The 27,630-nt window shown below is 37.5% G+C and overlaps 3 protein-coding genes across 5 annotated transcripts; all 3 read left to right on the top strand.

Moving 5' to 3' along the window:
• The first annotated feature begins 936 nt into the window (after positions 1-936).
• LOC103700006 (monocopper oxidase-like protein SKU5) lies at positions 937-4,769 on the top strand. Its single transcript, XM_088705326.1, has 9 exons — positions 937-1,166; positions 1,269-1,378; positions 1,775-2,102; positions 2,332-2,458; positions 2,600-3,065; positions 3,351-3,719; positions 4,236-4,314; positions 4,411-4,588; positions 4,684-4,769. Exons 1-9 carry the CDS (start codon positions 963-965, stop codon positions 4,767-4,769), a joined length of 1,947 nt encoding a protein of 648 aa, XP_088561452.1. The 5' UTR covers positions 937-962.
• Positions 4,770-12,033: 7,264 nt separating this feature from the next.
• LOC103698840 (zinc finger protein ZAT5-like) lies at positions 12,034-13,530 on the top strand. Its single transcript, XM_008780894.6, has one exon. It carries the CDS (start codon positions 12,431-12,433, stop codon positions 13,304-13,306), a length of 876 nt encoding a protein of 291 aa, XP_008779116.3. The 5' UTR covers positions 12,034-12,430; the 3' UTR covers positions 13,307-13,530.
• A 5,133-nt stretch (positions 13,531-18,663) lies between these two features.
• Positions 18,664-27,172, top strand: LOC103698825 (ras-related protein RABE1c-like). Of its 3 annotated transcripts, XM_008780878.6 has the most exons (8): positions 18,664-18,821; positions 23,248-23,320; positions 23,409-23,509; positions 25,948-26,013; positions 26,142-26,239; positions 26,322-26,384; positions 26,480-26,572; positions 26,681-27,172. In XM_008780878.6, exons 1-8 carry the CDS (start codon positions 18,749-18,751, stop codon positions 26,762-26,764), a joined length of 651 nt encoding a protein of 216 aa, XP_008779100.1. In that variant the 5' UTR covers positions 18,664-18,748; the 3' UTR covers positions 26,765-27,172. The 3 variants fall into 3 exon arrangements, with proteins under 3 accessions (XP_008779100.1, XP_026657574.3, XP_088562106.1); XM_026801773.4 differs by lacking the exon at positions 23,248-23,320 and having other exon boundaries at positions 18,671-18,821; positions 26,135-26,239; XM_088705980.2 differs by lacking the exon at positions 23,248-23,320 and having other exon boundaries at positions 18,802-18,821.
• The last annotated feature ends 458 nt before the right edge of the window (positions 27,173-27,630 follow it).

Below are 27,630 nucleotides of genomic sequence, written 5' to 3'. Positions count from 1 at the left end.
CTTCTTAAATTTGTCAGATCAGTAATATCATTCAAAGATGCTGGCTCAAGGCATAAGACAATGATTTCACAATCGGTGCCAAATCTTTGAAGTAACTGGTTTAAGTTTCTGACTATTCTAGATGATTGAATGATGTTAGGATCTTTTTACACAAAATGAAATCTCATGCTCTCTTAAATTTTATGAACAAAATACATATGCCCCCATTGTAATTTCAACCTGCCAGATGGTACCTGCACATTAAGCAATTAGACTTTCTCTCTCTCTCTCTCTGTGTGTGTTCAAGAACAATCAGTTGTAATGTGTCACAACCAGAGTTTGAACCCTGAACCCTTCCCAAGGGCAAGCTCTTAGCAGTGGGTGCCAGTAAGCTGAGCTAACAGCTATTAGCTTAAACAATCAGACTGCTGTTTTGCTTGGGCTAGAATACCTTTTCTTCAGAGATCTTTTTCTTTGATAAAGGAAATGCTGGAATACTGTTTATCAACTGAAACATGTTATTATCTGATCACCTAAATGCTGCTGCTGCATAATTTCTGCTTCTTAAATTTGTCAGATCAGTAATATCATTCAAAGATGCTGGCTCAAGGCATAAGACAATGACTTTCCAATGGATGCCATATCTTTGAAGCAACTGGTTTTAAGGTCCAGAAAATGAAGCCAAAACGAGATGCAGACAATTTATTATCTCCCATATTGCACGATTGAGAAGGCCGCTCCTTAATAAAGCTTTGAGCTTCATTTAGAAACAGAACAGAACAGACGGAGTCCACAAAGTTTGGGCATATAAAATATCCAGGAGATTGCCAGAGGTAACAAAATATCTACCATGCGCTGGCTTTGCATTCTTATGAGCAAGTTCATTGTTTTTAATGATCGGAAGAAGCTCTTGTTTCTCTCCCTCCTTTTGTCTCTTCTTCATCCATTTGTCGTAGGGAATTCCACCATTTGCCAGAATATATATGACAAAATGCCTTGCCCTCCATTGCCAGGCAGGTCTCCAAGCAACCAATCCATCCAAAGCCATGAAGGGTGGCCTCCCGCAAGTCTTCACACTGTGTTCGGTAATACTGCTTGTAGCTTCAGTGGCTGGTGCTGCTGATATCTTTCTCGACTGGAATGTCTCCTTCGATTGGAACATCAGGCCAGTCCTCTTCCGTCAACCGGTATGAACATTCTATAATGAGAAGAGGCAGTTCATTCATGATGAATATTTGTTTCCAGTGAAATCGTTAACGGAACCTCATAGATGCCGTGCTGGATCTCAGGTTATCACCATTAATGGAATGTTCCCGGGGCCCCTTATTAATTCAACTACAAATGATATGATCCATGTGAACATCTTCAATAATATCGATGAACCATTGCTCATGACATGGTATGCAGTCTCCCGTAGCACATCCTTGTGTTCATAATTACGTTGTTTGGTGACCAATATATTTCCTCTCAAAAAGAGTGACCAAATTATATATCTAAAACACAGTTGCATAAGATGAGGTCACATATAGATAGAAAGCCAATTCTGTAGCTTTCTTGGTTCATTCTTTTGTCTCATATAATCGTTGATATCTTTAAATTTCCATGAACAAAAATATTCAAGAGAAACTAAGTAGTCAGAAGTTCATTTCTGGAAATTTAGTACTAAATGGCCCCAAGGAGGAAGGCCATGGATTTGAGACTATTCTAATTCTATGTTATAAGATATGTTTGACACAATAGAATGCATGAATTTTAAGAAGAGCAGTTGAAAGAATTTAAGCTCCATATGATGCAGGAATGGCATACAACAGAGGCTAAACTCATGGCAGGATGGTGTGTCTGGAACCAACTGCCCCATCAAGCCTGGTAGGAACTGGACATACGAATTCCAAGTGAAAGACCAGATTGGAAGCTTCTTCTACTTCCCCTCCACCAACTTCCAAAGGGCCGCTGGTGGATTTGGTCCTCTTAGAGTCAACAACCGTGATGTGATCCTGGTGCCTTTCCCCAAACCAGAAGCAGAATTTGATCTTCTGATAGGAGACTGGCATTCCATCCCTTACAAGGTCATCTCTTTTCTCCTGATATTAGTAATGCTGCATCGGTTTTGTTACATTATTGTTGTCTGACCCAGTATACAATGGGAAACCTGTTCAAGGTTCCTAGAATATGGATCGAAAAAATATAAATACTAATAGCAGTTTGGCTATCTTAACATTGAAATTGCCACTGCATAATTCAAAGTATGAATGATGAAACTAACTGCTGTGTTATTTTTCACAGACTAGCTGGAAAATGGATTTATAGAACATATTGTTGATAACCTTTGTACCTGTGATAATCTGTGGATAGGATGTACGGGGAATTTTGGCCAACAAGCATATGCGTCTCAGTCCAGCTCTCTACATTCTTATCAATGGAAAGGCTCCTTATAACAATGTTTGGGGAGGAGAGTATGAGTCCCTCAAGGTGGAACATGGTAATCATATAATTAAGAACAGCCGCTCAATAGCTCATTCAGGAAGAAATCATCTGAAAAATGCAAATTTTCAAATGATCATTACTTCAAGAAACACCTTCTAAACTGCGTGTGTAAACTTCTAATTCCTATAATGCTCCTAATCCATGGTTGGATCCTTTCTAGAGCAACAACATCCATTCAATTCTTTTTCCCCTGCTACTTTTGCAGGGAAGACATACCGATTGAGGATATCGAATGTGGGGAATGCCTTGAGTTTTAATTTCAGAATACAGAACCATCAGATGATTTTGGTCGAGACCGAAGGATCTTATACAGATCAGATAGTCTTGGATTCTCTGGATGTGCATGTCGGCCAGTCATATTCTGTATTATTCACTGCAAACCAACAGGAATCAGACTACTATATTGTAGCCAGTCCAACACAAATTGATACTAGAAACTATCCTAACATCAATGGTGTTGCAGTGCTTCATTATGCAAACTCAAACACTCAATTAAGTGGACCCCTACCTCCTGGGCCTGATCAATTGGACAGAGTTTTCTCCATCAATCAGGCAAAGTCCATAAGGTATGATCAGAGAGTCCAAGTTGATCAGGCATTGATATAAACCGACTAACATTCTTCACAATAGCCTGGCAAAACAGAAAAAAGTTGCTGCATATATTCTGAATTTAGAGAAACTATATTATTTATAGCAGCATTTATTCTTTTAATCTTGCACCAGCTATAAAGCTTGCTGCGATGAAGCCCTAGAAAAAGAAGGCATTGATGAAAGAAGCATCTTTTTAGACAAATCCGATTCCTTCTTCCTCCTTTTGTTTCTTCTGTATAAGATTAGAGTTTACTGACTTTTATTGAATGGAACTAACAATGTCTGTGGTTGTGAAGGTGGAACTTGACGACAGGGGCTGCAAGGCCTAACCCACAGGGCACATTCAATGTAACCAATGTCACAATCTCACAAACATTCATCCTCCATGGTTCTGAAGCAGAATTAGGTGATCGCCGTTGCTACACTATCAACAATGTATCCTACCTGACTCTTTCGACCCCACTGAAACTTGCTGATTACTTTGTGAATGGCTCCGGTGTATACCAGCTCGATGCCTTCCCGACTAATTCAGTCAATCAAGAAGCTGCTCTTGGTACTTCAGTGGTTACTGGAAATCACAAGGGTTGGATCGAGCTTGTGTTTAAGAATGATCTTGATGTTATGGATTCATGGCATCTTGATGGTTTTGGGTTCTATGTAGTCGGGTAAGCATCATCCTCATGACTACTATTTATAAAGCTAACACTTTGCCAAATGAATCATTTCTTGGATTGCATGCACAATCTATGTATTCAAACTTGCTTCAAAATGTAAATCAAATTCATTCATTTATCTAGCCTTCAATTTTCTTATGGACCTCTAACATCAGTCCATTTCTATATACTACTCGGATTATATGCATTCGTATAGACCTTTGATGCATTTTATCCACCTAGATTGCATAGATTATGTTCGAGTTGTTAAATTATATACATCTTTTCTGTTTTCAAGGAAACATAAAATCTTTTTTAACTGTGGTCATGCGAAAGGTTTAACTTATGACAATCCAGTTACACATGATAAATATCAAACTAATTAGAATGAAAACTTCAATGCTTTACCAACAGAGAGAACTATTCGACCATGCGTTGTAAAGGTTGATGTGATTCATTCTTTTACCTCCTTGCAAAAGTTAAAAAATCTCCAATCAAGCTAACAGGCGCCCCTGTTCTGCTCTACAGGTTTGGTGATGGTGAATGGAATCCTGCTTCAAGAGAAACCTATAACCTATACAATCCGGTTGTCCGCTCCACAGTTCAGGTTGTAGAAGAAGAGCGAATGCATGAAAGTGGAGGCTAGATGATTCTTTGATGTCAAAAAGAACGGTAACAGGATGTGTTTTCATTGTGAATGCAGGTGTATCCTGGGGGATGGACTGCAGTTTATGCATATCTCGACAATCCTGGCATGTGGAATCTCCGATCTCAACGCCTTGAGAACTGGTATCTAGGCGAAGAAATGTATGTGAGGGTCCATGATAACGATCTTAACCCTGCCAAAGAGCGTCCTCCACCTGAGAACCTGCTCCTCTGTGGTTGGCAACTATGTCTCGAGTGCTCTGGCTTTCATGGCCTTCTTGAACTTTTGAGTTGGCCGATGGCTTAAGTATCTATTGATTTGTTGTCTCAGGTATCTTTGCTCCAAAAGGCTCACCACCTGCCCCTGCACCGGCCGTCAGTTCAGCTCCGGCGCTGTCCCCACTTGGAGACTGGTGATGGAGGGGTCTCGTCAAGGTGGACTTCATGAGGAGCTCCACAGGACAGTTATTTCATTGTTCGAAATGATCACTTTAGCCAGTGGTATTAAGTTGTCTTCATATGGTTAGCTATTTTTGGTCATAAATGGAGCCTGCGATGTTATCCTCTACAAGGTGTGGTTGTTTATGCTCTGCTGGGAGAGCTACCAGCCTGCTACTTCCAGCAACAGTGTGCCATTGATGAAGACTTATATATATTTGTTTGTGCATTGAAGGTTTTCTGCTTTTAAAAAGAATTAAAGGTTAAATGAAGAGGCTATATCTGATAAGTATTGCAGCTGCGCCCCCACAAAGTTTGACGTTCACCGTATGTTTAGAAAACGTGATACGGGGCCCCGACCCTCTTAACAAGACATGACCCTTAACTGCTGGCACGCCATGGGATGCGAGGGGACTGGTGTTAATTATGGCTTCGGAACAAAACATGAGAGGGTTTTGTATTCCCTTGTGATTTTTTTTTTATTATTTTTGGAGATTGGGGACAGAAAAACCTTTATTTTTTTAGAAAATGAGGGGGGGAAGGAAGAGGACAAACGATAAAGAAAGAGTGAAGGTGGGATTATGCATAGAGATCTCGTGAAGACACATGACCGTAACTTCATTAGGCACTGATGGTCCGCTTGTCATAGAATATAATTCAAATCTATTTTTAGTTGTTTGATAAGGCCATGCCTTCTCATTGTCAGACTTAAGATATATTCCTGCTTCGATAGAAAATGACGGAAAAGATCGAAACCATTCGAAAGTTGAGACTGGGACAATAGATATATCCTGATGCTTGCAATTGGAGGGTTTTGGAGGTTGGCATTAGAAGGCAAGGAAGAAGGAGACGAGAGGACACCGATAGATAGGTCCATGATAATAGTAATGAAGAATTGCTTAAAATTTTCTTGATAGATGAGTATTTGTCTCAAAGTAACTCATGTCTTGCCTCCCTATGACAGGAGATGAAATTATTATGAAGCCCCTAATAGTACAAATAATTACGTCAAAGTTCTTAATCAGAAAACAAGGAAATGCTCGAGTGTGGGTGTATGCTCGGTTGTCCTATGTGCAGTTTTTATCCGGCTAATAAGGCCTTCTTCCATATGCTTTGCTTTCCTATCATCTTTAACTTCCTATGTTTTTTGGAACAACATGAGGAGCATCTTACTGCCTTTTCTCCTTGGTTTCTTGCTTGGTAGAAGTATAGTACGCACCTGACTGTAATTGTGATCTACTGAGCAGGATGGACTAATCAGCTTTACACTGGTTACCTGGATAACACTTTTCCATGCCACTTGCTGTGGTTTTTAGGTAACTATATATACCATTGCTTGTTTTCATTTAATGCAAATATCTTCATAAACCTTTATAGGTCCAAACAGCATAACATCTTTTGATGTTCTGCTGTTTTTCCAGTTTTAGAGGCTGGTTACCATCAAAGTAAGGATGTCCAACCTTCTGAGATGTCTTCATACCACCTCATTGCCTTCTCTTACTCCACCCATCCACCCTAGCCAACTCAATATTTCTAAGCAAATGACTATTTAAAAGATGTTACTATATTGTGTGCATAGAAAGCCAGAACATGGCATGGGATTCCTTCTGTCTGATATAGAATCTCATAAACTATCAAAGCTCATACGCATATGTCCTTCAAAGAAATATCCAATATTTTTTTTTCAAAAAAAGAATTAATGCGAGCACCTCCATTACCCATATTGAACACTAAGGAGACTCCTAATCTTTGTACCTGAAAAATCAATCAGATTAGCTGAACGACCTTTCAAAATAATTCAACATTTTAGTTAAACAAATTTTGGCATTCAAATAATGCTTCGTGTCGAATAATGATTTGCGTGGTAGATGAAACCTAGAAACAATTTTGGGCTATGCATTGGCAGTAGAATTTTAAACTATGCACAGTAGCATGAGTCCTCCATCAGTATCTCGTTGCCCCTTAAAAATTGATCAAGGTAGGATTTGATACCATCTCACATGCAACCTTCATTAGCAAATTATTAGGAAGCTAGGTGGCACTTTTTTTCAACCCTAGTGGCAATCTTTTAGGAGTTCTTATAATCATCATTAACTTAACATTCAAGTTTGATGAGATACTCCACAATATTTGCCTGCAAAATGTTGCAGGGAATTGATCGTCATAATTCGATTCTAATTGCCTCATCAACTGTAGCCACAACATTCTAAAGAAATGAGGCGGATATTTGTCATCCTTGCCCCTATGTCTTTTGTAAACATAAACCGGTCCACTCGAGAGAACAATTGATTAGGCTATTAGAGCTTTTATGAAATCTTGGATTGAGAACCAAAAAAATGTACAAGGAAGATGCCCCCTGTTTGGCGAGACATTTGCAAGCAACTAAGTGCCTTCTGGAATTGCTCATCTTTCAGACTGGGGAGTGGTTTAAAAATCAAATTTTGGGAGGATAATTGGTGTGGGCTCTCACCCTTGTTGCATATCTTTGATGATCTCTACCCCTTGGCTTGCAAACGTAATTGCTCCATTTGCTTCCCAGTGGTCGTTGAGGGCTCTTGCTTGGTGCATTCGACTTAGAGGACCATTGATTCTCTAACAAATGAGACAGTTGCAGCTACTAAGAGATTGCCTTGCTTTGGTTAGACTTCCACGAATTGTAGATGTTTCTCTTGGAAACTCACCCAAAATATCATCTATTGTTATCATAATTTTAGGGATCACGTAACAACCTGCATTATTCATAATATTTTTCTTTATTAGCGTGATTCTGTATCAACATATATTATTTTTCTTTGTTAGCATGATCTTGTTAAAGTGATTTTAGAAATCACATAACAACTTATATCAGTCAGTAATATTTTCTATTGTTGGTATGATTCTATATTAGCCAATATTATTTTCTCTATATGGAGTAGTTCTATTATATTAAAACATCTCCGTCTAAGACTTGAACCTAAAATCTTCTCTTCCTAGTAGGAGGTGTATGGTATAATAATCCACTTAAAATGTTAACTACAATATTTTGATTTTTTTTTTTTGAGTAATAGTGCTAAAGCACCATCAAATTCATTAAGACAGTGAGATTGACAATCTCTCTCATCCTTTCTACTTTTTCATATTGTTCATTTCTTTCTCCTATTTAGGTAGAAATCTTCAGGTGTATTTGTCATATATGTAGAAAATATTGTACAAATATGGTGACTCCAGGCACACTTTCAAGTGGGTTGATGTCAAGAAGTGTATATATGGAAACAACGAAGGCTTCCATGCAATTACAGGAAGACAGTTCAGCAAACTAAATGTGAAGTTGTCTGCTGTCGTTTCTAGACTTCAGGATACTTCAAAGGTCTTTATATGACTTTACATTTCATCGAATACCTAATTAAACAGTGAAGGATTTCAATCCTTCAGAAGGTTGATTCAAAATTCAACTTTCAAAGTTGCAAATTTTATCCACGGGTAGCTCGATTTGAGATTGGCTGTTTATGGATCAAGCTAGAAAGGTAAGGAGTGTTTAGATGGCTTCACATGCTACCTACGTAGGGACTGAATGTGGCATCATTCATGCATCAAAGTCTGATAGGTGGAAAGAAAACTATCAGGAATATCTGCCGATTAGAACTACATTAGTAGCACATAGGAAAATAAATTTCATATTAGATTACCAAATTGGGTATGAAAAAAAGAATGGAAAAGATGGTAAAATAAATAGTAGATCTCATACTTAATTTACTGAGATAGAAGGTACAGTAAATACCATTAGAAAGGTGATATTTTTTCTTCCATACCATATTACTGAGTGGAGATAATAAAAATTATCATTGCTTTATAGAAATACCACCATATCTATTAGATTAATTTTATACCAATTATATTGTATAATTAATTGATATTAATTATATTAATATATTATACTTATTATACTATAAATACTCCCTATAATCTATGGAGTAAGATATTGATTTGTCGATAGGATCAATTATGTTTATTGTATGGCATAATGGGCTCCCTTGAAAAGCATTGGCGTGCGTGTAAATGAGGTCCTCTACCTAATTGAGCTATAGCCCTTGTCGGTATATTAACATATGGATAATTTCCTGTCAAGATGGATATGCCATAATCCCACATGATAGCTCCTTGATCCATCTATTGTTAATAGATTGGTATTGCTTAAAAATAATATTCCACTTATACTTCTATAAGTGATAGGTCTTTGTGTTGGTGATGAATAACCTATTTAACTCAGTAGTTAGAGTATTACTTTCATACGGCGGGAGTCATTGGCTCAAATCCAGTAGTAAGTAGAACTTATTAGGTATCAAAGTCAATTGAGCGATATATAATATAAACAATATATTATAGTTATTTTAATAAACTACATATACTAATTAAGATATATTTGTATTATTTATTGTAATTAATATAATAAACTAAAAATTATTATTATTATAGTTTGTAATAAATATTAATTATTAATAAATTTAACATAGGATTTATTAATAATTAATATATTAATTTATTAAAAATATTTATAAAATTTATAATTAACATATTTATTAATATAGTAATATATATATATTAAAAAAATATTTTATTATAAAAGATATTTTTTAATATATGTATATTTAATTCAAAAATATTTATTAACTCATGTAAATATGTTTCAATATTCACAATGACCCATATTGAGAGCCTTCATGAGAGTGGGCAATAAATGGCCAACAAATGGACTAAACTAAAAAAAAAATATTACTTGAATTATTTATTCAAAAAAATGTTGAAATTTTAACAAAATTTTATATATGATTACCTCCACCCAAACATATTAATTTTTTTTCGTGCCATTTTTTGAAGTAATTTTTGCACCAATCAAATATGGTAAAATTTATATTTCCTTGCAATCATTTTTTCAGATAAATAATTTTCATAAATTATTAAATTACCTCATAATCCGAGATATGCAAACTAAGTGAACCCTAAGAACTAAGGTGTATCCCTCCAATCATGGGGCGTAGTGGTTGCCCATCTACAAAACTAACCTCTTAAAAAATAGCTAAATAATAGGGGAGGGTATTGACTCCCCCTCTATTCCACAAGCAATAATAATAGAAACAGAGGAAGCTGGTTTTCTTGATCCGAAGGCATTAGCTAACTTCACAGCCATGGTTTGGTGGAACTTTCTTTGTTTTTTTTGCTTCTCCTAGCACACTAGCTGAGGAATCTATCTTTGCTAACGGTGGAAGTGTGTGCGGACGTTGCTTGAGCCACTGAAATCTCTCTGTCTAACGTGAGAAATGGTGCTAAATATTTCTACAGGAGATCGCCGTTCTCTCCGGCATACTCTCAGAGTTTGCAGCTTTCCACTCACGTAGCTTTCGAATTGAAGGTTATCTTGTCCAACTAAAGGGTAAGGTTATTTTGTCCTATGGACGGGTCTAAATTAAACTACTCCAGTAGCTTACTGATTCTTCCTTTGAATTATTCTCACGATACTAAATAGACCAATAGTTATCCATTATCATAACTTTATTTGTAAGAAAATGGTAGGAGTGTCATTCATCATTTCATAAATATCATAAAAGAAACATCCATGTCAAGCTGGAGAAATACCTTCTCGAAGTTCAAACACACACGATGGAAATGGAATGACTTGTTCAAGAAAAACTTATGGATTAGAAGTTGTTATTATCTGTAGCATTGCTATCATTGTCATCACCTTTTCCATGCTTCATTTTACTTGAATAAACAAATCAATATTGAGACTTTATAAGTTTATATTCTATTCTTTTCAGTTTACTCGAAATTCTTACTCAACATTTCAGCTAATTCTTTTGTTATTTCTAAATTCCAAAAACTCTGCCTCCACCTAAATTGTTCCTTGTATACCAAAGTTGGTTTGGTCTAGTTGGCATCAGCAGGGACGTCAAGCTAGCAATCTCTGCAGGAACACGAAACGCCACCTAACTATTCTTATATTAGCTAGGTTCAGCAAGTGCCAGGGGAACAGGGGATGCATCCATTGTTCAATTAATTAAAGTATAATAAGAGAAGCATAGATTGGATTAGTGGAGAAGAGTGGGGAAAGGAACAGAGGAAGCCATCTCCCACCAACTGATGCCTTGCTTGCACCACCACCTAATAACATAAGAGAGAAAGAGCTGGCCGGCTCTGCACTTTCGTGCCTCACACAACCAACCCAAACAGCGGTTCGTTACGCTAAGAATCTGCCCTCCTTAATGTACTCATCCCCCAGCGTCATCGTTGACTTGTCCCTCACAAACTACAATTAACACTCTCCTCTGGCTACAAATCCACACACCCTCCCACCACATTTAATTAAACCATGTCCATTGCTACGACCCATTTGATCCAATGTCCAACTTTAATATATTTCTCGCTATCACAACTAATAGATTGCTATCTTCTTTGATTTCTTATAAGTTTGTTTAGTTACAAGTTTTGATCTGACAGACTCTCTACTTCCTATAACTTATTCTTTTTTTAATTATTAATTTTTTAATAAAGTTTTGGATGGCTTTTGCCTTCCTTAGTGTGTGTGTGTGTATATATATTTTTGGCTGCAGAATCCAAATCGAATGCAATTGAAGTAACATCACCCAATTGGGATTATCACTATTTTAAATCACACAATGGAAAAGAATTGGAAGACGAATGAATTTAGCCTCAGTTGCTTCATAATTTGATGTATAGTGGAGAAACGAGAGGGAGAGAGAGAAAGGATAGCTGTCTTTAATTGGCGAGATATGTGGCCGCTGCTTGCACCATCGCCACTACTACCAGTCCCCACTATCTGTTTAGTACCCGCAGGTTCAGAACGAGCAAGCCTTCCATTAAAAATAGTTGGTAAAAGACCACCTAAAATAACTAAAACTAATAAAGAGAGAGAAGTTTAAAGGAGCCGGAGGAGCGCAATTTCCGTGGTTCCAGGCTTGCGGTCCAATCCCATGAGCGAGAATCGTCGCCCAAAAGGAATGGGTTTGCTTCAAAGCCAACCGAATCTCTCTCTCGATGTGTCTCTCTCTCATATCACATTATTACTCACTCATTTTTCTCTCTCGCACACATTATATTCTTTTTTGAGGACTTGTGACGGAGGTAGCATGCTTTATCGTGGTCCAACTTCGTTGTAATATTGATGAGCTTTTTATTTATTTATTTTTGGTTGGCCAGCCCATCCTTGTTAAGAAAAGTGTCAAGTGTACACTACTCAAAAATAGGGGCTTTTCCTCATCTATGGGTCGCTTACTCCCCTCTCTTCACTCCAAGCCTCTCCAATTGCCACCTAATTCCAAATGTCCTCATTCCTTCCCCTCCTCCCCTCCTGCGTTTCTTTTGCTGCCTATATTTAATATGAGTTAGTGCAGAGCCTGGAAACGGAAGGCTAGCTGGCCGACTCATTCAGCAAAGCCAAAGGGGCGGCTTTCCTGTGTTGACTCCCAAAACTCCCAACCCAATTCATTCACCTCTCCTCTCCTTATTCACCTCCCTCCCTTCCTCTCTATCTTTATAAACTCCATCCAATTCCTCACTCTTGTTTCCAATTTCTCCGCCTCCCTTTCCTTCCTTCCTTTCTTTCCTTCCTGTTTCTCCTTATCTCGCCTCCTAAGCAGAGGAGAGCAATGGAGGAAGCCATGGTCTCCGACAGCAGCACCAACAGCAACAGTGATTGCACCCATGCCGTGGTGAAAGGAAAGCGGACCAAGCGACCGAGGCTCCACCTTCCGCCGGCCCCAGCGGTTGGCACCACCACCGGCCCCACCTCGTCGACCTCCTCAGCTGAAATTTCCGGGACCACCACCGAGGAGGAGGAGGACATGGCCAATTGCCTCATCCTCCTTGCCCAAGGTCGCTCCCTTGATACCGGCCCGAAGCTCGAATCACCGAAAGAAGAAGGTGCCGACCCAGCCAGTAGCAACGGCGGGGCCGAGAAGTTCGCCAGCCGCAGGTTCGCCGACGCCACCACGATGGCCAACGGCAAGGCGGGATTCCTTGTCTACGAGTGCAAGACCTGTAACAAATGCTTCCCTTCATTCCAAGCGCTCGGCGGGCACCGAGCAAGCCACAAGAAGCCCAAGCTAGCGATCCCGATGACCGGAACCGAAGCAAAGAAAGCGGCGATCGATGAAGATAGCCTCCAAATAAGCATGAATTCATCGATCTCGAAGTCAATTATGGCTGCCACCAACACCAACAGCACTAGTATTAGCAATAACAAGCCGAGGGTCCATGAGTGCTCGATATGTGGCTCGGAGTTCTCCTCCGGGCAAGCATTAGGAGGCCACATGAGGCGGCACCGACCGGTGAGCATCCCGGCCGCAACCTCGGAGCCAAAGAAGGAGCGGAACGTTAATCTCTCCTTGGATCTTAACCTCCCCGCACCATCTGATGACGACCGTGAAGAAGTTCCTAAATCGCCATCAGCCGTAGCCTTAGCATTTGAAAGCAAACAGCCGCTCGTCATCTCCGCCTCGGCCTTGGTGGATTGCCATTATTAATCCGGCAGCGAACTCAAAGCTGTCTCTTATTTCTAACTGTTCTATTTTTTCAGACAGACTCAAACAAGATTGAGAATTATTTGAAGCTGTCATGTTGATTATATCTTATACCATTTACCATTGATTCTGTGGATTCTTTACACCTTAGTTGTTCTCCTATGGAGATGTGAGGTAATGATCGATGTTATGTAAAGAAGAATGAAGAAAAGGTGTTACTGTGTTCATGAGAAGGGAGTGACTTCAATGGCTTCTCCTTCCTCCTCCTTTTATTTATCATTTGAAGTTTTCTTCGTTTTATTTATGGCAAAGCGTAACCTAAACAATTAATAATGAGATAGGGAGGTTAGAGTGGCTCAGCTTGGTTTCTCCACCACCAAGGAAAAGGTCTTGGTTCAGGTTTCTGGCCTTATCATGTGCTTGTTTTGTTTGCAAGCCAACTCTCCTCACATTAAACGCCAAAAGGGAGGTCCAATTGTGCTACTCTCTCTATTTCTGTCTCATATCCATATATCTATTTACAAAACTACATGCTTATCTCCTTGAAATGGGAGGTCCAATTTACCTTGCCTAACACGTCGATGTCACACTAAGATCAATAAATGTCATCAAACAATTACATGTTAGGGTTGAGCCTCAGCTCTTGGTCTTTCATGTCACCATCAATCAGCAGCCAAGCACTGCAAGCGATCTGATGAAGATACACAGGCGAGCCTATCATTTATTGGTATGGAAAGGAGGCTCTTCCGTGTCCCTTCGGATCTTGATCACTTGCTTTTGACCAGCCCTCCATGCGACGCCAGAACGTTCAGCGAATGCCAAGTATAATCTTTTGCTTTCTGAGCAAATATGCCTACTATAATCTATAGTTTGTGAGACGAAGATTCCTTGGCTCGAGAGAGAGAGAGAGAGAGGGAGAGAGAGGAACACTTGGAGAACAAATCAGTGAAGCTACTGAAGGAAACTTTAGATATTTTTAATGACTTGATCAGTGAAGCGTAGCACAAGCAGACGTATGTGTGTACTTTGCGTGAGACGACCATAAACATGGAGGAGTGCGTGTTTCAGCGTTTGACATTGTCACATAGAGGCGGTTACCATCTCTTAATGATTCATCCACCAAGAACCTGTTACTAATAAATTTAATACCATCTGCTATTAGTTTTTTGTATTTATATTGGTGCAGGGCTTGCACACCAGACCTAATGTTTGCATTGGACAAGTGATATGTGCCAACCTAGCCAAATTTAAGTTGAAATTTTATTATTTATGAAGTCTAGAGCACCACGTAAGCAAGTCACAGGAGCCACATTCAAATTGTTTCAACAATCCTCAGGACCATTCTTTTTCTCTAATAAAAGCTTGGGGGGACCTTCTCACTTCATTTTCTGAAAAAAAGAAAGAAAAAAAACACCACATGAGCATTTAGGTGGATTCTTTTCGATTGGAAGCTATTAGTGCATAATATGTATCATGGCCTGTCTCTCTCATGGAAGCCACCACGGATTGATAGATTAAATGGCTAAGTTCCAAATGATCAACATGCTTTTCGGCTGGCGCACTGTTTGTCAAATTTAACGATCCATTTGGTTAGGGATAGTCTGGTATGAAAAGATAAATTCCATATTAGAGTATCATATTTGGTACGAAAAATAAATAAAAGAGATAGTAAAATAGATGATAAGTCCTATATCTATTTTTTTTTGAGAGAAGGTAAAATAAATACCACTAGAAGGTGGTATTTATTTTCCTATGCTAGATTATCGAGTGGAACTAATTTAAAAATATCACTACTCAACAAAATATACCCTCACTTAATTATATTAATTATATTATATATTTATTATTAATTTAATTAGTATATGTTTATTAATTTTTATTAATACATCATTAATAAATATTTATTAATTATCAATAGATGTGTTAGCAATTAATATATTTATATATATATCAAAACATACCAAAATTTATTTGTAATAAAAAACATATTTTCTAAAATATCATTAAATTAAAAATATTTATTAACTTATAGATATATATTAATATTTTAAATAGCCAATATTGACCGGGTTTATGTAAGTGGACCATAAATGGTCAACAAATGGACTTTAAGAAAGTTGTTATTACTTCAATTATTTATTCAAAGATATTGTTGAAAATTTAGTAATATTTTCATATAAGAGTATCTTTAACCAAATATAGTAATCTTTTGCAATGCCATTTTTAGAGTAAGTTTTTCATAAACCAAATATGGTAAAATTTATTTCTCCCACAATTGGTTGTTCAGATAAATGGTTTTTAAGAATCGTCAAACTACCACGTAATTTGACATACCCTAACCAAAGTTACCAAACGAATCCTAAGGGTTATATTGCTTTAAAGTATGGTGCTTCTCTCTCCACTGATCTAGAGAATTCTACTTGCCTAGCTTATACTCAACAAGCATTGCAAACAAGATGTTAGGACTAGTATTACTTGTAATTCTCTTGCATGTAGCCTTCGAGAAATTTATGATAAATTTTTGTGTGCGGTGAAACATTGGTACACGTGTGAATTGAAGCCATTAGAAGCTGAAGAACGGCCAATTTGCTGCTTACCTAGAAATTCCTAGGTGCATGTACCCAAGCCTTGAATGGTAGTGGTTTACTGGTCCTGGTAGTATTAAAGCGGTAATAGCGTTGAAGAGTCAATGATGTTATCTTGATTCCAAAGCTTTTATTGGTTTAAGCTCAAGTGGAATTGGATGCTTAATCTGCCGTTAAGCTCTGAGATTAGGTCCGGAAAGGACACTGGACAAGTTCTATTGGTCGCTTTTTGGCAAAACATTCAGGAAAAGCACGTTGGTTGAGTAAATCCAGTATTGTACAAAGTCAAACATTTTGTTCAAGAGTCTTCTCCTCCCTCGGCAGTGAAATTCAGAAGAAATCTAAAGGAATCACCCTCTAATTTCAATAAGATATGACCAAGGAAACTGAAAGTCGAATTCAAGTGCGAACTTATTTTCGGATTCCCTCTTATTTGTTTGAAATCTTATGAATGATTTGGCTGGATTCCAAATAATATGGATAACTTGGTAGCTGAAATGAACTAATTAACTGACTAGTCAATATAAAAATAACTTCACATCAAATTAATATGGATAATTAAAAGGTTAAAGTATAGAGTCCAAATTTATCTGCAGATAGACATATCTAAAGTATTTCTGAGAAAATATCAGGCAAAAACTCTAATCCCTTTCATTAAGTAAATGGAAGTACAACAGCAAAACGAACAGAGCTTCACAAGTACAAAGAAAAAAAATGGTTACTACCAATTTTATGAAATCTTCTTTTGAGAAAGAATAGTAATCATATAAGATCGAAACATGTCCTATAATGACATGGTATTAAAAATATTTTCCTAGTGGTAGTTTCAGAAACTTGACTAATTGTATTGTTGTTATAGAAACTTGATGAATTTTCTCAAGTGAGACCACTGAGTTGTAATGCAGATCCTTCTACTGAATTCAGAAACTAAGCATCTTTTGTTTGAATCGGACATGCGACGTCTGTCCATAATTGAAGCACATTGGAAACTAGAAGATGATTCTAGGTTCTAGATGATTTTTTTGGTACCGATCCCTTTTTAACTTTTTAACATTTTCTTCAGCTAATTAGCATGCGATTATGAGTATGTCATCAAGAAAGCCAAAAATCTGAGCCTTTTTCTTTTATGCGACATGAGTTTCAGCTTGGTTCGATAGGAAAAACCTGGTGCAACAACCCAAGTAGGATCCACGCAGATTCCTACAAAGTTAAGCACATGATCATGAGCTAACAGAGAGTGCCTCCTTTTTAGATAGCCACAATTTTTGGTGCTTTTGTTAATAAATTTCTTCTGGAAGTTCTCTATCACTAAATTATATATGCATTGTCCCTGTGCAAACACTTGGATTCCCTCCTCCCAGTGATTTCAATTGAGACATTAATTAAGATGAGAAATTAGAGAGTCGAAAGGAACAGAAATGACATAAATTCTGGCAAATCCTCTCATTCTGAAGTGGAGTGTATGGAATGTGTCGAGTACTTTCTATTACTTATTCCTTGAAGTGCTAGTGAAAGTCTACACTGACAGCTACAAGGTTATATTTAGATCCTAGTTTTTATGTTTGGAGGAATCCAAGCTAATATTCTTCATCAATTAAGCACTTTTGCTTAGATTAGATAAATACGATGTCACATTTTGTGTTGTTTATGGGGAAATATAATGCAATAATCAAATATATGTTTAGATTGCTCAGTCATTATAAATCACTATTGCAACAGCATCAGTAGTTTTTGGATTGAGTAAGGTTGGGCTATCATTATTAATCAACACTAATAACTAAGCAGAAAAGTGCATCACCATTTCAATTCTAAGTTCCCCAATGAATCTTACTTCAAAAATTATTATCAAGAGAAGTTTGTCTATCAACTTTGTAGGATCAAGGATTTGAGTAATGAATATATATATATATATATATATATATATATATAAATAAAAGAGAATATGCAGAGTTGATTCAACATCAAGCAATTGGGTAATAACAAATCCATATCAATTTATATAATTTAAACCTCAGTTCTCACTCTACCATCAACTCAAACATTATATTAGAAGATCGTTCTATCGATCAATGAATTATTTGTTGCAACGTTTATTTAAGAAAAAGAAATCTGGTCAAAGGGTGGGAACTAGCTCGTTGTTAAACCTATCGAAAGACCACTTTATGTCTTAAAAAACCCCATGACTGAATGGATCAAAAGCTCCATACTCAAGGAATCGAGGTTCTCAGTGGACGGGACAAACCCGAGGCCTTAGAATACGAGGAGCAATGACGCTGACATCCAAATAAGACCCCATTTGAAACTAAAAGGCAGGAACTCATCAATTCCACGTGGAGGGCAATAAGTCGCGCGGTCACTCGCAATGCGTCCGGCGACGACGTTCCAGGAATTTTACCAGGCATAATAGGCGCTTAACTTATGTTGTAAGTGTGATTTTGTTAAAGCGCACGCGTCGAAAACGACGAAAACTATCATCACCCAGGGGCAAGCCTAGCCTAATCTAAGCATAGAAAAATGCAAGTAACCATATTCCTCGAGACAGATGAACGCGTTCGAGGGGCTTAAGCTTCTAACTCGAGCCTGTACGATCATGTTCAGATAGTCATGACGTGTCAACCTGTAATTCGTGATTTCTGACGTGGCTGTGGGTTAATGTGGGGCCCAACTTGTCGAGTGAAGGAAACGCAGCACGTGGCAAACATGACGGAGAATGCTGAGAGACAGCTGGCAGCTGATCGTGGGGTCTGTTGGTTTTACTCTAAAACTATAAATTGGGATCGGTTCCAGTTGCTTAGCCGCGTGCCGGGCGTGGGCGAGGAGGGGCTGAGCGCTGGTGCCGGGCGGCGGCGGAGGAGAAGAAATGGCGGCACCGCCGGCGAGGGCGCGGGCGGACTACGACTACCTCATCAAGCTCCTCCTGATTGGCGATAGCGGCAAGTTTTTGTTTTGATCCTTCCTGTCTCGTTAGGTTTTCTTTGTCCCGATTTTCTTTGTAATCCGATTCCCGATTTTGTTTGTTATCCGATCGGGCGGTTTATTCTTGATATTTGGACGAGCAAATGGCCGGCGCTGAATTGGATTCCTTTTTTTTGGATTCTTTTCTTTTTTTTTTGTCTGTTTTTTAAATGACTGGTTTTTGAGTTGTAATCTTAGGAGGCGCTTTAATTTTTTGATTTAATTCATTTCCTCGAAGGAATGGCAATCTCAGGATCCGAAGTTTATGGAGTTGTTGAAAGAATAAGCAGTTGATGTCTCTGGGTGCAATCGACAAGGACAAGGGTTGAATTTGGGGTTTCTTTGCGCATTTCATTAAAGATTCTTGAAATTTTTGGATGGATCCTTAAAGATTAGGGGATGAGTGTTAAGAATCTTTGAGCTTGAGTAATAAAGTGTAGGATAAAGCAAAAGATTGTTTTGGTGAGCATCAAACAACCAAGGACCTCATCCAAAAAGGCTATTTCAGAAGGTGTTATTTGGGTTCTTTAGCCCTATCTAACTATTCAAAATCTATCCAATGCATAATCAATATGAAACCAAATGCACACTCACACAGATCCTCACACACTTGTCTCGTGGTCGGTCTAAAAAGGAGTAGTGTTGTAGTGTCCCCTGGTCACACATGGGTCATAAGCTGGATTTATTTTGGTACCATTGATAACAATCGAGGAACTTAACGAAAAGGCTAGCATGAATGTTTTATTTGAGTTCTTTGGTCTTATATGAGTGCAGTGCATTGCCAATATGGGTCTCGACGCATGCTTGCATAGATCCTCATAGAAGGTAATAAAAGGGATGTCTGGAATAATAGAGGGGCTAAGGGATAGAGATGACTAGAGGCTGGTGAGAGTTTTTCCAAGGTTAAGCGTGTATTGACGGGTGAGTTGGATATGAAGTTGGAGCTTATGAATCATGTGACTATTAGGGTGTGTTTGGATACCCCGCTTTGTTATGTGAATCATATCTAGAATGTGGTTGGAGAATCTTGTTGCTAAAAGTCATATGGAGAGCTGCTGCAGATCACAAGTCTTCGCAGTGGTGGAGGGAAGTTAGGTTAAGTTCATTTCTTGGAATTTTAATTCTTGGATGTAATAGTGCAAGATTAGAGTTGCCTTTTGTTGATCAGGGATGCCTCTTGTTTGATTTGGATTTATAGATTCGAAGAGAAGATTGAGGGAATAAACTTGTAATTTTGCTTTACCCATGCTTCTTAGTTTTGGCTAATCAACTTCCAAAATGCATCTTTGTTTTGGAATCTGGTAAAGGGAGCTATCCTCAGTGGAAAAAGTGGTGTTCAACTTATTTTTGAAAAATAATATTAAAAAAATAGCTAAAATGAAAGATTTTGATGCCAAAGAAGGAATAAAGAGTGCAAAATATGACACCCAGAAAAAAAACCTTTTCTCCCGGGATCCAAAAACAAACTGGAACTTTTTTCTTTTGTTGGAAATAGGAAAAAAATACAGAACTCAACAAAGGATCGGCACGAGGGTCCAGAGGAAGGCTTCTGTCCTGCAGCACATTCACCAAATGCAGGTGATTCATATTTTTTGGCACAGTTGTAGATGACAAAATACTAAACTTGTTTATCTTCTTTTTTGCTTTTGGTGGATATATGCCTTCCTATTAATTTTACGGAGAGGGACATTGTAGCATTAGTGGTGGAGAATTAAGTGGTACCAGAGTTGCTTTAAATGGACAATATGTTTCCTTACAATTTTGGTACAAGGGCTATGACAACGCCTGGTTCTGAGGATTTTCCGATAGAAGATGGACTGTCTTTGATTTGAGTAGAGAAGGACCCAAGTAATATGGCTTCCCTGGTATTGGAAGCCAAATAGAATATGAATCGGATTTGACTATTGAGAGGTTTGAAAAATGAGCTGTTAAGTGAAAAGCAATGCTTCTTTCTGTAAGAAGGAAGCAGTGAGACAAAAAAAAAATGATGCAATGATTTATGCAAAATTAAATGCAAAATGGAAGAGTCCAAAGGGATTTATATTTCAAGACCGGAGGAAAAAGGTGGAGGATTGACTAGATTGACATTCAGTAATCAAATCAAGCACAAAAATATGAATGAAAAGTTTAATACTTCAGTATTACAATGTTCTTATTGTTTTTCAAAAAACATAAAAAGTATTTTATTTCCACTAAATATATTCATAGCAAATTTACATCTTGGTACTGTCATTTGTAATAAACAGTTTGTAACTGATAACTTGCAGCAGTTTGTAACTGACAACTTGAAGATTAGGAAACTTAGTACCAACAAGTGTAATTACAACCTTTGCTAGCTGACTTTTCAAAGTTTTTCTAATAGTTGGACTTCATTTTAAATGGTACAACCATGCATGGAATCACTGTGCAAACTTGATACTTAAAGGAATAGTGCCACTGTTTCCATGGATAAATAGAGTCTTATTGGTGGAATTAGCATTCAAGATTTGAGCCAATATAAACACTATCACCACAATATATTGATTAAAAAATTAGAGGTGCAATTAAAGTAACATCGTGGGCATATTTTTCTCAGAGCTAAGCTTATTTACCTCTCGTAGAATTCTTAGCTTTTATTACTTGCACTTTAGTCAATGGTGTGCTTGCATGGTCAATAGGAATCTTCTGTTGCGAAATATGCAGGTTTTGTGTACACATCAATCATCCACTAGTAGTCATGATGCAAAACTTCACATGTAACATGATTTCACGTGTATGATGTCTTGGAACCTTTTGTTTAAAAAATGTGATTAGGAAAATAGGGGTGTCGGGTGATGGGAGGGGGAAATGGAAAAAGGTGTTGCAGGAATGGGTGGTGAACATGGGGTGTCAAAAATAGAAAGAGCTTGTGTTAGCTTTATTTTGGACTCTTTATCTAAGTGGGTCATGTATTATGTGTTTAAGTTTTATAGATCAGAACTAGGTCTTTGACATTTTACTGTATCTAATTTGGTCGGTTGGAGTCCAACTTGGCACAAGCATAGTTTCTGTTTGGATTTCAAATCCGTGTCAATTCAATTGGGCACTCAAATCATGGTTAAGGGCTCACTACCAGATGATGAATTCTTTTTTCTTTTTTATGGTGGAAGTCAAGATCTCCTATTTAGACATATTAACTTACTTGCATTCCTACCTTGTTCAATAGATGTGTTTAAGTTGCCATGGGGGAAGTACATGTTCTAGGCCTGGCACTTATTATAGGCATACAAACTTTAAAAGATGTTTATCAGAATCTGGATTAGGAGTCATCACATCTTTTTTTTTTTGAAAAAAAAAATCATCTGTAATGGTAAGTAATGCGAATACAGAACTGCAAAACAAGTTAGGTGCAAACAAGCATGGCTTGACTTCAGCAATAGGTTGCCAGGTAGGTCACGATTTGACTTTTCATTTCTTTGGATAAAGCAAAGTTCTATCTTTTGTTTCTCTGCTGCTTCTAGAATTCCTCTCTACATTCTAAAATTCAGGTAATTGTCCGCATGTTGGAGGCAAGGATATCTCATTTATTTATTTATTTTTTAAAATGTTTCTTTAAAGGTCCAGATGATAATGTTCTTGATCTTAATTAATAATTCTTAAATTAACAGATTATGGTTGATGGACATATCAATTATAGTATTTATCATATTGTGGGTTTGAAAATGAGTATTTTGATGGACACCATGGAGCTCAGTTATGTTGGTATCAAGTTCAATATATGTCAGTCAGCTGGGTTTTGGTTAGATCAATGTAAGGTCCAGGTCCAAGCTTGATGAAGGAAATTAATCTCCATATCCAGATTTAAATTATATAAATAAGTACAATCAAAACCCAAATCAAAATTAAATTACTTAGGAGGTTCATACCTGTGTTTGGATATGCTGTTGGTTATTATGTCTGATTGGCCTGCCACAAAAAAATGTTTTGATGTGCTTAGCAAATCCTATGTTTTGAATCACTTGTAGCTTGTTATATTTGTTTTATTTTATCTATTCCTGAGTAATTCAACATCTGATGAGAATCTCGATGAATTTTGAATCCAAAAATAGTCCATTGCCAACTTAGCAAGTATCAGATCCTTCACAGGATCCATCCAAATCCAATAAGTTTAACTGGTCCAACTTTTGGCAATCCGGACTTGATTACATCTTGTTATTCAGGTTGAGTCATTAGAATACCCAGCATTGTTTATAGACCCAAAGGTAGTTACCGAAATGCATAGATATCTCGTATAGTGTTTTATTTTTATGTCTAGTCTTTTGTGTTGCTTATATTTGCTCTTTTACTAACAATGTGGGGTTAGTTGCAGTATCTGAAACTCATACACTCTTTATTATTGTCTTCTTCCTATGATTTATATGAATTGCTGAAACTTATACTTTGCAGGGGTTGGAAAGAGTTGTTTGCTTTTGCGCTTTACTGATGATTCTTTCACCACTAGTTTTATTACCACAATAGGGTGTGTAATCATATCTTATTTCTCATCTCAGCTATGGCTGGTTTTACTTGATGCTGTAATTCTTATGTCATGATTATATATTTCTTAGGATTGATTTTAAGATCAGGACAATTGAGCTTGATGGGAAACGTATTAAGTTGCAGATTTGGGATACAGCTGGTCAAGAACGTTTCCGTACAATTACAACAGGTATATTACAAAAAAATGCAGTGTTCCACCAAAAGAGAAAACAAGAAATAAGTTCTTTTGGCTGGTTACCTTTATGCCTTATATTGTGGTAATATCTGGCTTTTTATTTTTATTTCCTTATATGCCCAATATGACAATTATCTTATTGTAGGATACTGCTGGCAGCATGTGTGGATGTATACCTGTTTGTCCTTGGTCCTTACATAAATTTGCCTATACTGCTTTGTATGAAAGTGCGGTTGTCAAACCGCCTGGGACTCCTAGGTATCGACCCCTTTAAAAGGCCTAGGCTTCCTGCTTAGGCAGCCAGGCTAGTGCCTAATAAAAAGAATTGCATGATATATATATGTATATAGTTTGTAAGAAGCACATCAAAGAACATGATACTGATAAATAGAAAGTTTGTAACTATTTTAGTCAATAATATAATCAATGATTTAGTTGCTTTAACCGAAGTAATCTTTTAGTACGTATTTAACGTATCTAAAGGCCCTAGAAATATAACATGTTAAAGCATCAATTCATATCTAAGGAATGCATTTTCAAGTAGATTTTTTTTTTTTTCTATTTAAAGGTTTTTTTTTATATAAAAAAAATTAGCACTCTCAACAAATGAGCAAAAGGTGTCTTTCCCAGACTGACTGCCACTAGGTGGCCAGGTGCTTGCCCAGGACTCAATCTAGGCACTTGAGTGGCATTGTCGCTCGAAAGCCTACAGTGTCAAATGCCTAGGCTGTTGGATTGTATAAATCTCTAGGCAGCTGCATGTGACAACATTGCATGAAACCATACTTTTGACTGCATGGATGTTATTGTGCCCATTGTAAATTGTTAATAAAGATGCCACACAATGCTTGCTACATCAATGGTCCAAGAACTGGTGAAAAATGACTCGTAGTCTATGCATATCCATTCCAATAACTCTCCTAATTCCAACCTCTGTCATCAGTGTTGCTGCACCCACTGGAAAATGTTAACAGAAATACTACACCAAGGTCACAAACCAGTGATCCAAGTACTAGAAGAAAACATCAGAAACAATACACAGCCATTCTGATCGATTATCCTTGTTCCAGCCTTTTTTTGAACAGCTTCTGCTAGCTTTCTGGTAGATTTGCTTGCAGTTGCCATACCCGTTGTTGCTTGACCTACCACCCTTGTGATCCTTCTTCAACCTCCTCCAGAGTCCCCTCCAACCGGTGTTTTAAAATTTGGCATATGTGGCTACATATGCTCCCACATATGCAGACGTGATCTCCTGACTCTACCACTTGCCTGTGTACTATTACAATTCATACTGTATATGGGCCTAAAAAAAGGTCCACTAAGCATTGTGCAGACATATATGCAGCCGATTGGCATTGTTTGGCTACATATGCAGTCTGCTTGGCATTCTAAGTACCACATGCTCCTCCCTCTTATGTGAGCCTGTGTGGATGAAGCAAGTTCAAGTTGATGGTTAAGTTTGATGTAGGTCTCAAATGAGCTTGATGTGAGTATTAATATTATTAGTATTTAATTAGATTGTAATTATTGATATTAAATACTTAGTAAATATTGCATGTCAGTTGTTATTATTACTAATATTGTTACTATTTATTAAAAAACTACTACTATTATTGTTGTTTTTATTGTATTTAATTCATATATTGTTTCTTTTTAAATATTAAAAATAGTTATTGCATATGCATCTGTATATGTGGCCATCATCTGCATGTGCACTGTGATTCCTTCGCCTTCTGTAGACTGCAACCACCTTTTAAAAGACTGCCTTCAACCACCACCCATAACATGCTAAGTACTTTCTCCACACTTGCATCATTGTGGTTGCTTTTCTCCAACCACCTTCACCCATTGAATTTTCATCATTCCAGCTGCTTTTCTTCAACCACTTTCATCTATTGGACTTCCTTCTGCAACTATCACCAGTTGCAATTCCGACCTCCACCTCCCTGCCGCTGTGGGAGGTTTGATGGAAAGAGTTCATTGGAGAAAAAGGATAGGTTTTGATGGTGAATGGAAAGAGGAGGGGAATAGTCAGAAGAGAGAAGAGGAGGGGAATAGTCAGAAGAGAGAAGAGGAGGGGGGAAAAGAATTACGAAAAATGAGGGAATAAAAAGAGAGAATATGGTGGGCTATACCACATGCATAATTTTGTAAACCATTTACTTATAGTATGCATATCTTGTACACATACACATGGAAACACATCCATGCACACGCCTGAACATCTGTTCAGTCATCCAATATATTTTATTTTCCAAATGTATCCATATAACCAAATTGCATCAAACAATAGACCAACTCATCTTACCCAATTTTGTTAATAGAGTATGTTTGTTTTGAAATTTCACCTGGACCTATTTATGTTGAAATTTCATCTGCTTAAACTCCTAATCTGCTTCCTCTGTTATATTTGGTTTTTTCTTGTTCTGCAGCTTATTACAGGGGAGCAATGGGTATTTTGCTGGTTTATGATGTCACCGACGAATCTTCTTTCAACAGTATCCACGTCTAGTTTTTTTTGTTGCCCACTCTGCATGTCCTCATCTCTTTAAACTACATTCGCTGGTTTATAATTAAAAGATGTTGATATCCTTTTCATGGTTGTTTCTCCTGATTCAGACATTAGACATTAGGAACTGGATTCGTCAAATTGAGCAGCATGCATCTGATAATGTTAACAAAATATTGGTTGGCAACAAGGCTGACATGGATGAGAACAAGCGGGTATGATTAATTTAAGGCAAATATTCATTCGCTTCAATCTCCGTATATGCATTCACGATTGTGATTTAGTTTTCCCCTGTAGGCTGTATCTACATCTCAGGGCCAGATGCTAGCTGATGAATATGGCATCAAATTTTTCGAGACTGTAAGTTGGCATATGCAGGTCACACAAATTCCCTTTGGAGATCTCAAACTATTGTATTAATTCCTTTCTGTTTCTATCAATGCGAATACTTTCAGAGTGCAAAAACAAACTTCAATGTGGAGCAAGTCTTCTTCTCAATTGCCAGGGACATCAAGCAAAGACTAGCAGAGAGTGACTCTAAATCTGAGGTATACATGTCCTCCACGGTATAAAATGAGGATTTGAGATCTTGAACCCTTTTCTCTATTTTTTTTGTATTTTTAACTTTCCATTTTTAACAATGTTGTATTTTGTAGCCCCAAACCATCAAAATCAGCAAACCAGATGCAGCTGCTGCCCCCAGCATTGCTGAGCAGAAATCAAGTTGCTGTGGTTCCTGAATGATTATCATGCAAAGTGAAATTTCTTGGAGTTTCTTGTGCACCTGTGCCTTCTTATGTGGTTGGGGCAGGCTGTCCAGTATAACTAAGGCAACACAAGAAGCCAGCACCTTTCGCTATTGTCATTTAACCAGTTGAGAGTTCTATGTATGCTCTCATCAGCTAACCTAAATTTGAATACTCAAATGATCATTCCTGTGCTGGCATCCACTGTTGCTACCCATTCCTTACCTGTGCTCTTTTTATTTCTGTTTTTTTTCTTTCTTACATTCTCTTCTTTTGAAGCACTCTTTTAAGTATGGTTCCGACTCTGATGAGATGATGTTCCTTGAAGTGAAATATCTCCAGGATGAAACAAAATACAGTTGGTTACTTGGTTTAACTGTAATGGTTGGATGCGTTGCTTTATCTCATCTCTTATAAGATCATTGTATCTCGAGTGCAAGGGCAGAACCTTTTTTGATAAAATGTGCGAGTGCGGATCTTATCACTGCCTCAGCTTTATTATATTGAAAGTTCTTTTATCTAGCGAATCTTCAGTAACCAGGTTGGGGACAATTTCCGTTGAATCTTCAGTAGGTCTGAAAGTATAGATCAGAGCATGGATTGAATATCCATGTATCCATAAAGTGTCTCTTTTATTTAGCGAATGCAAATATAGATATTGGATGCTAAAATTTGCATCTGCAGTTGTTCTGAATGGCTATGAATGTGAAATAAACATCAATAACATTAATAGCAGTGCTGATATAGATCAAATATTATACAATCAATTAGTTAATTATTCCACTTTATGTTTCCATCTTTATTATCTTTCTACAACTAAATGATTGCACAAAGAAGAAAGAAGTTACAGCATCCGAACT

This window comes from Phoenix dactylifera, chromosome 10, assembly GCF_051530095.1.
Source record: "Phoenix dactylifera cultivar Ajwa chromosome 10, Ajwa_hap1_PhDact_Kaust_v1.1, whole genome shotgun sequence".
Taxonomy (NCBI): domain Eukaryota; kingdom Viridiplantae; phylum Streptophyta; class Magnoliopsida; order Arecales; family Arecaceae; genus Phoenix; species Phoenix dactylifera.
The sequence above is the reverse complement of the archived record's forward strand: the minus strand, read 5'-3'. Positions and strand labels throughout refer to the sequence as shown.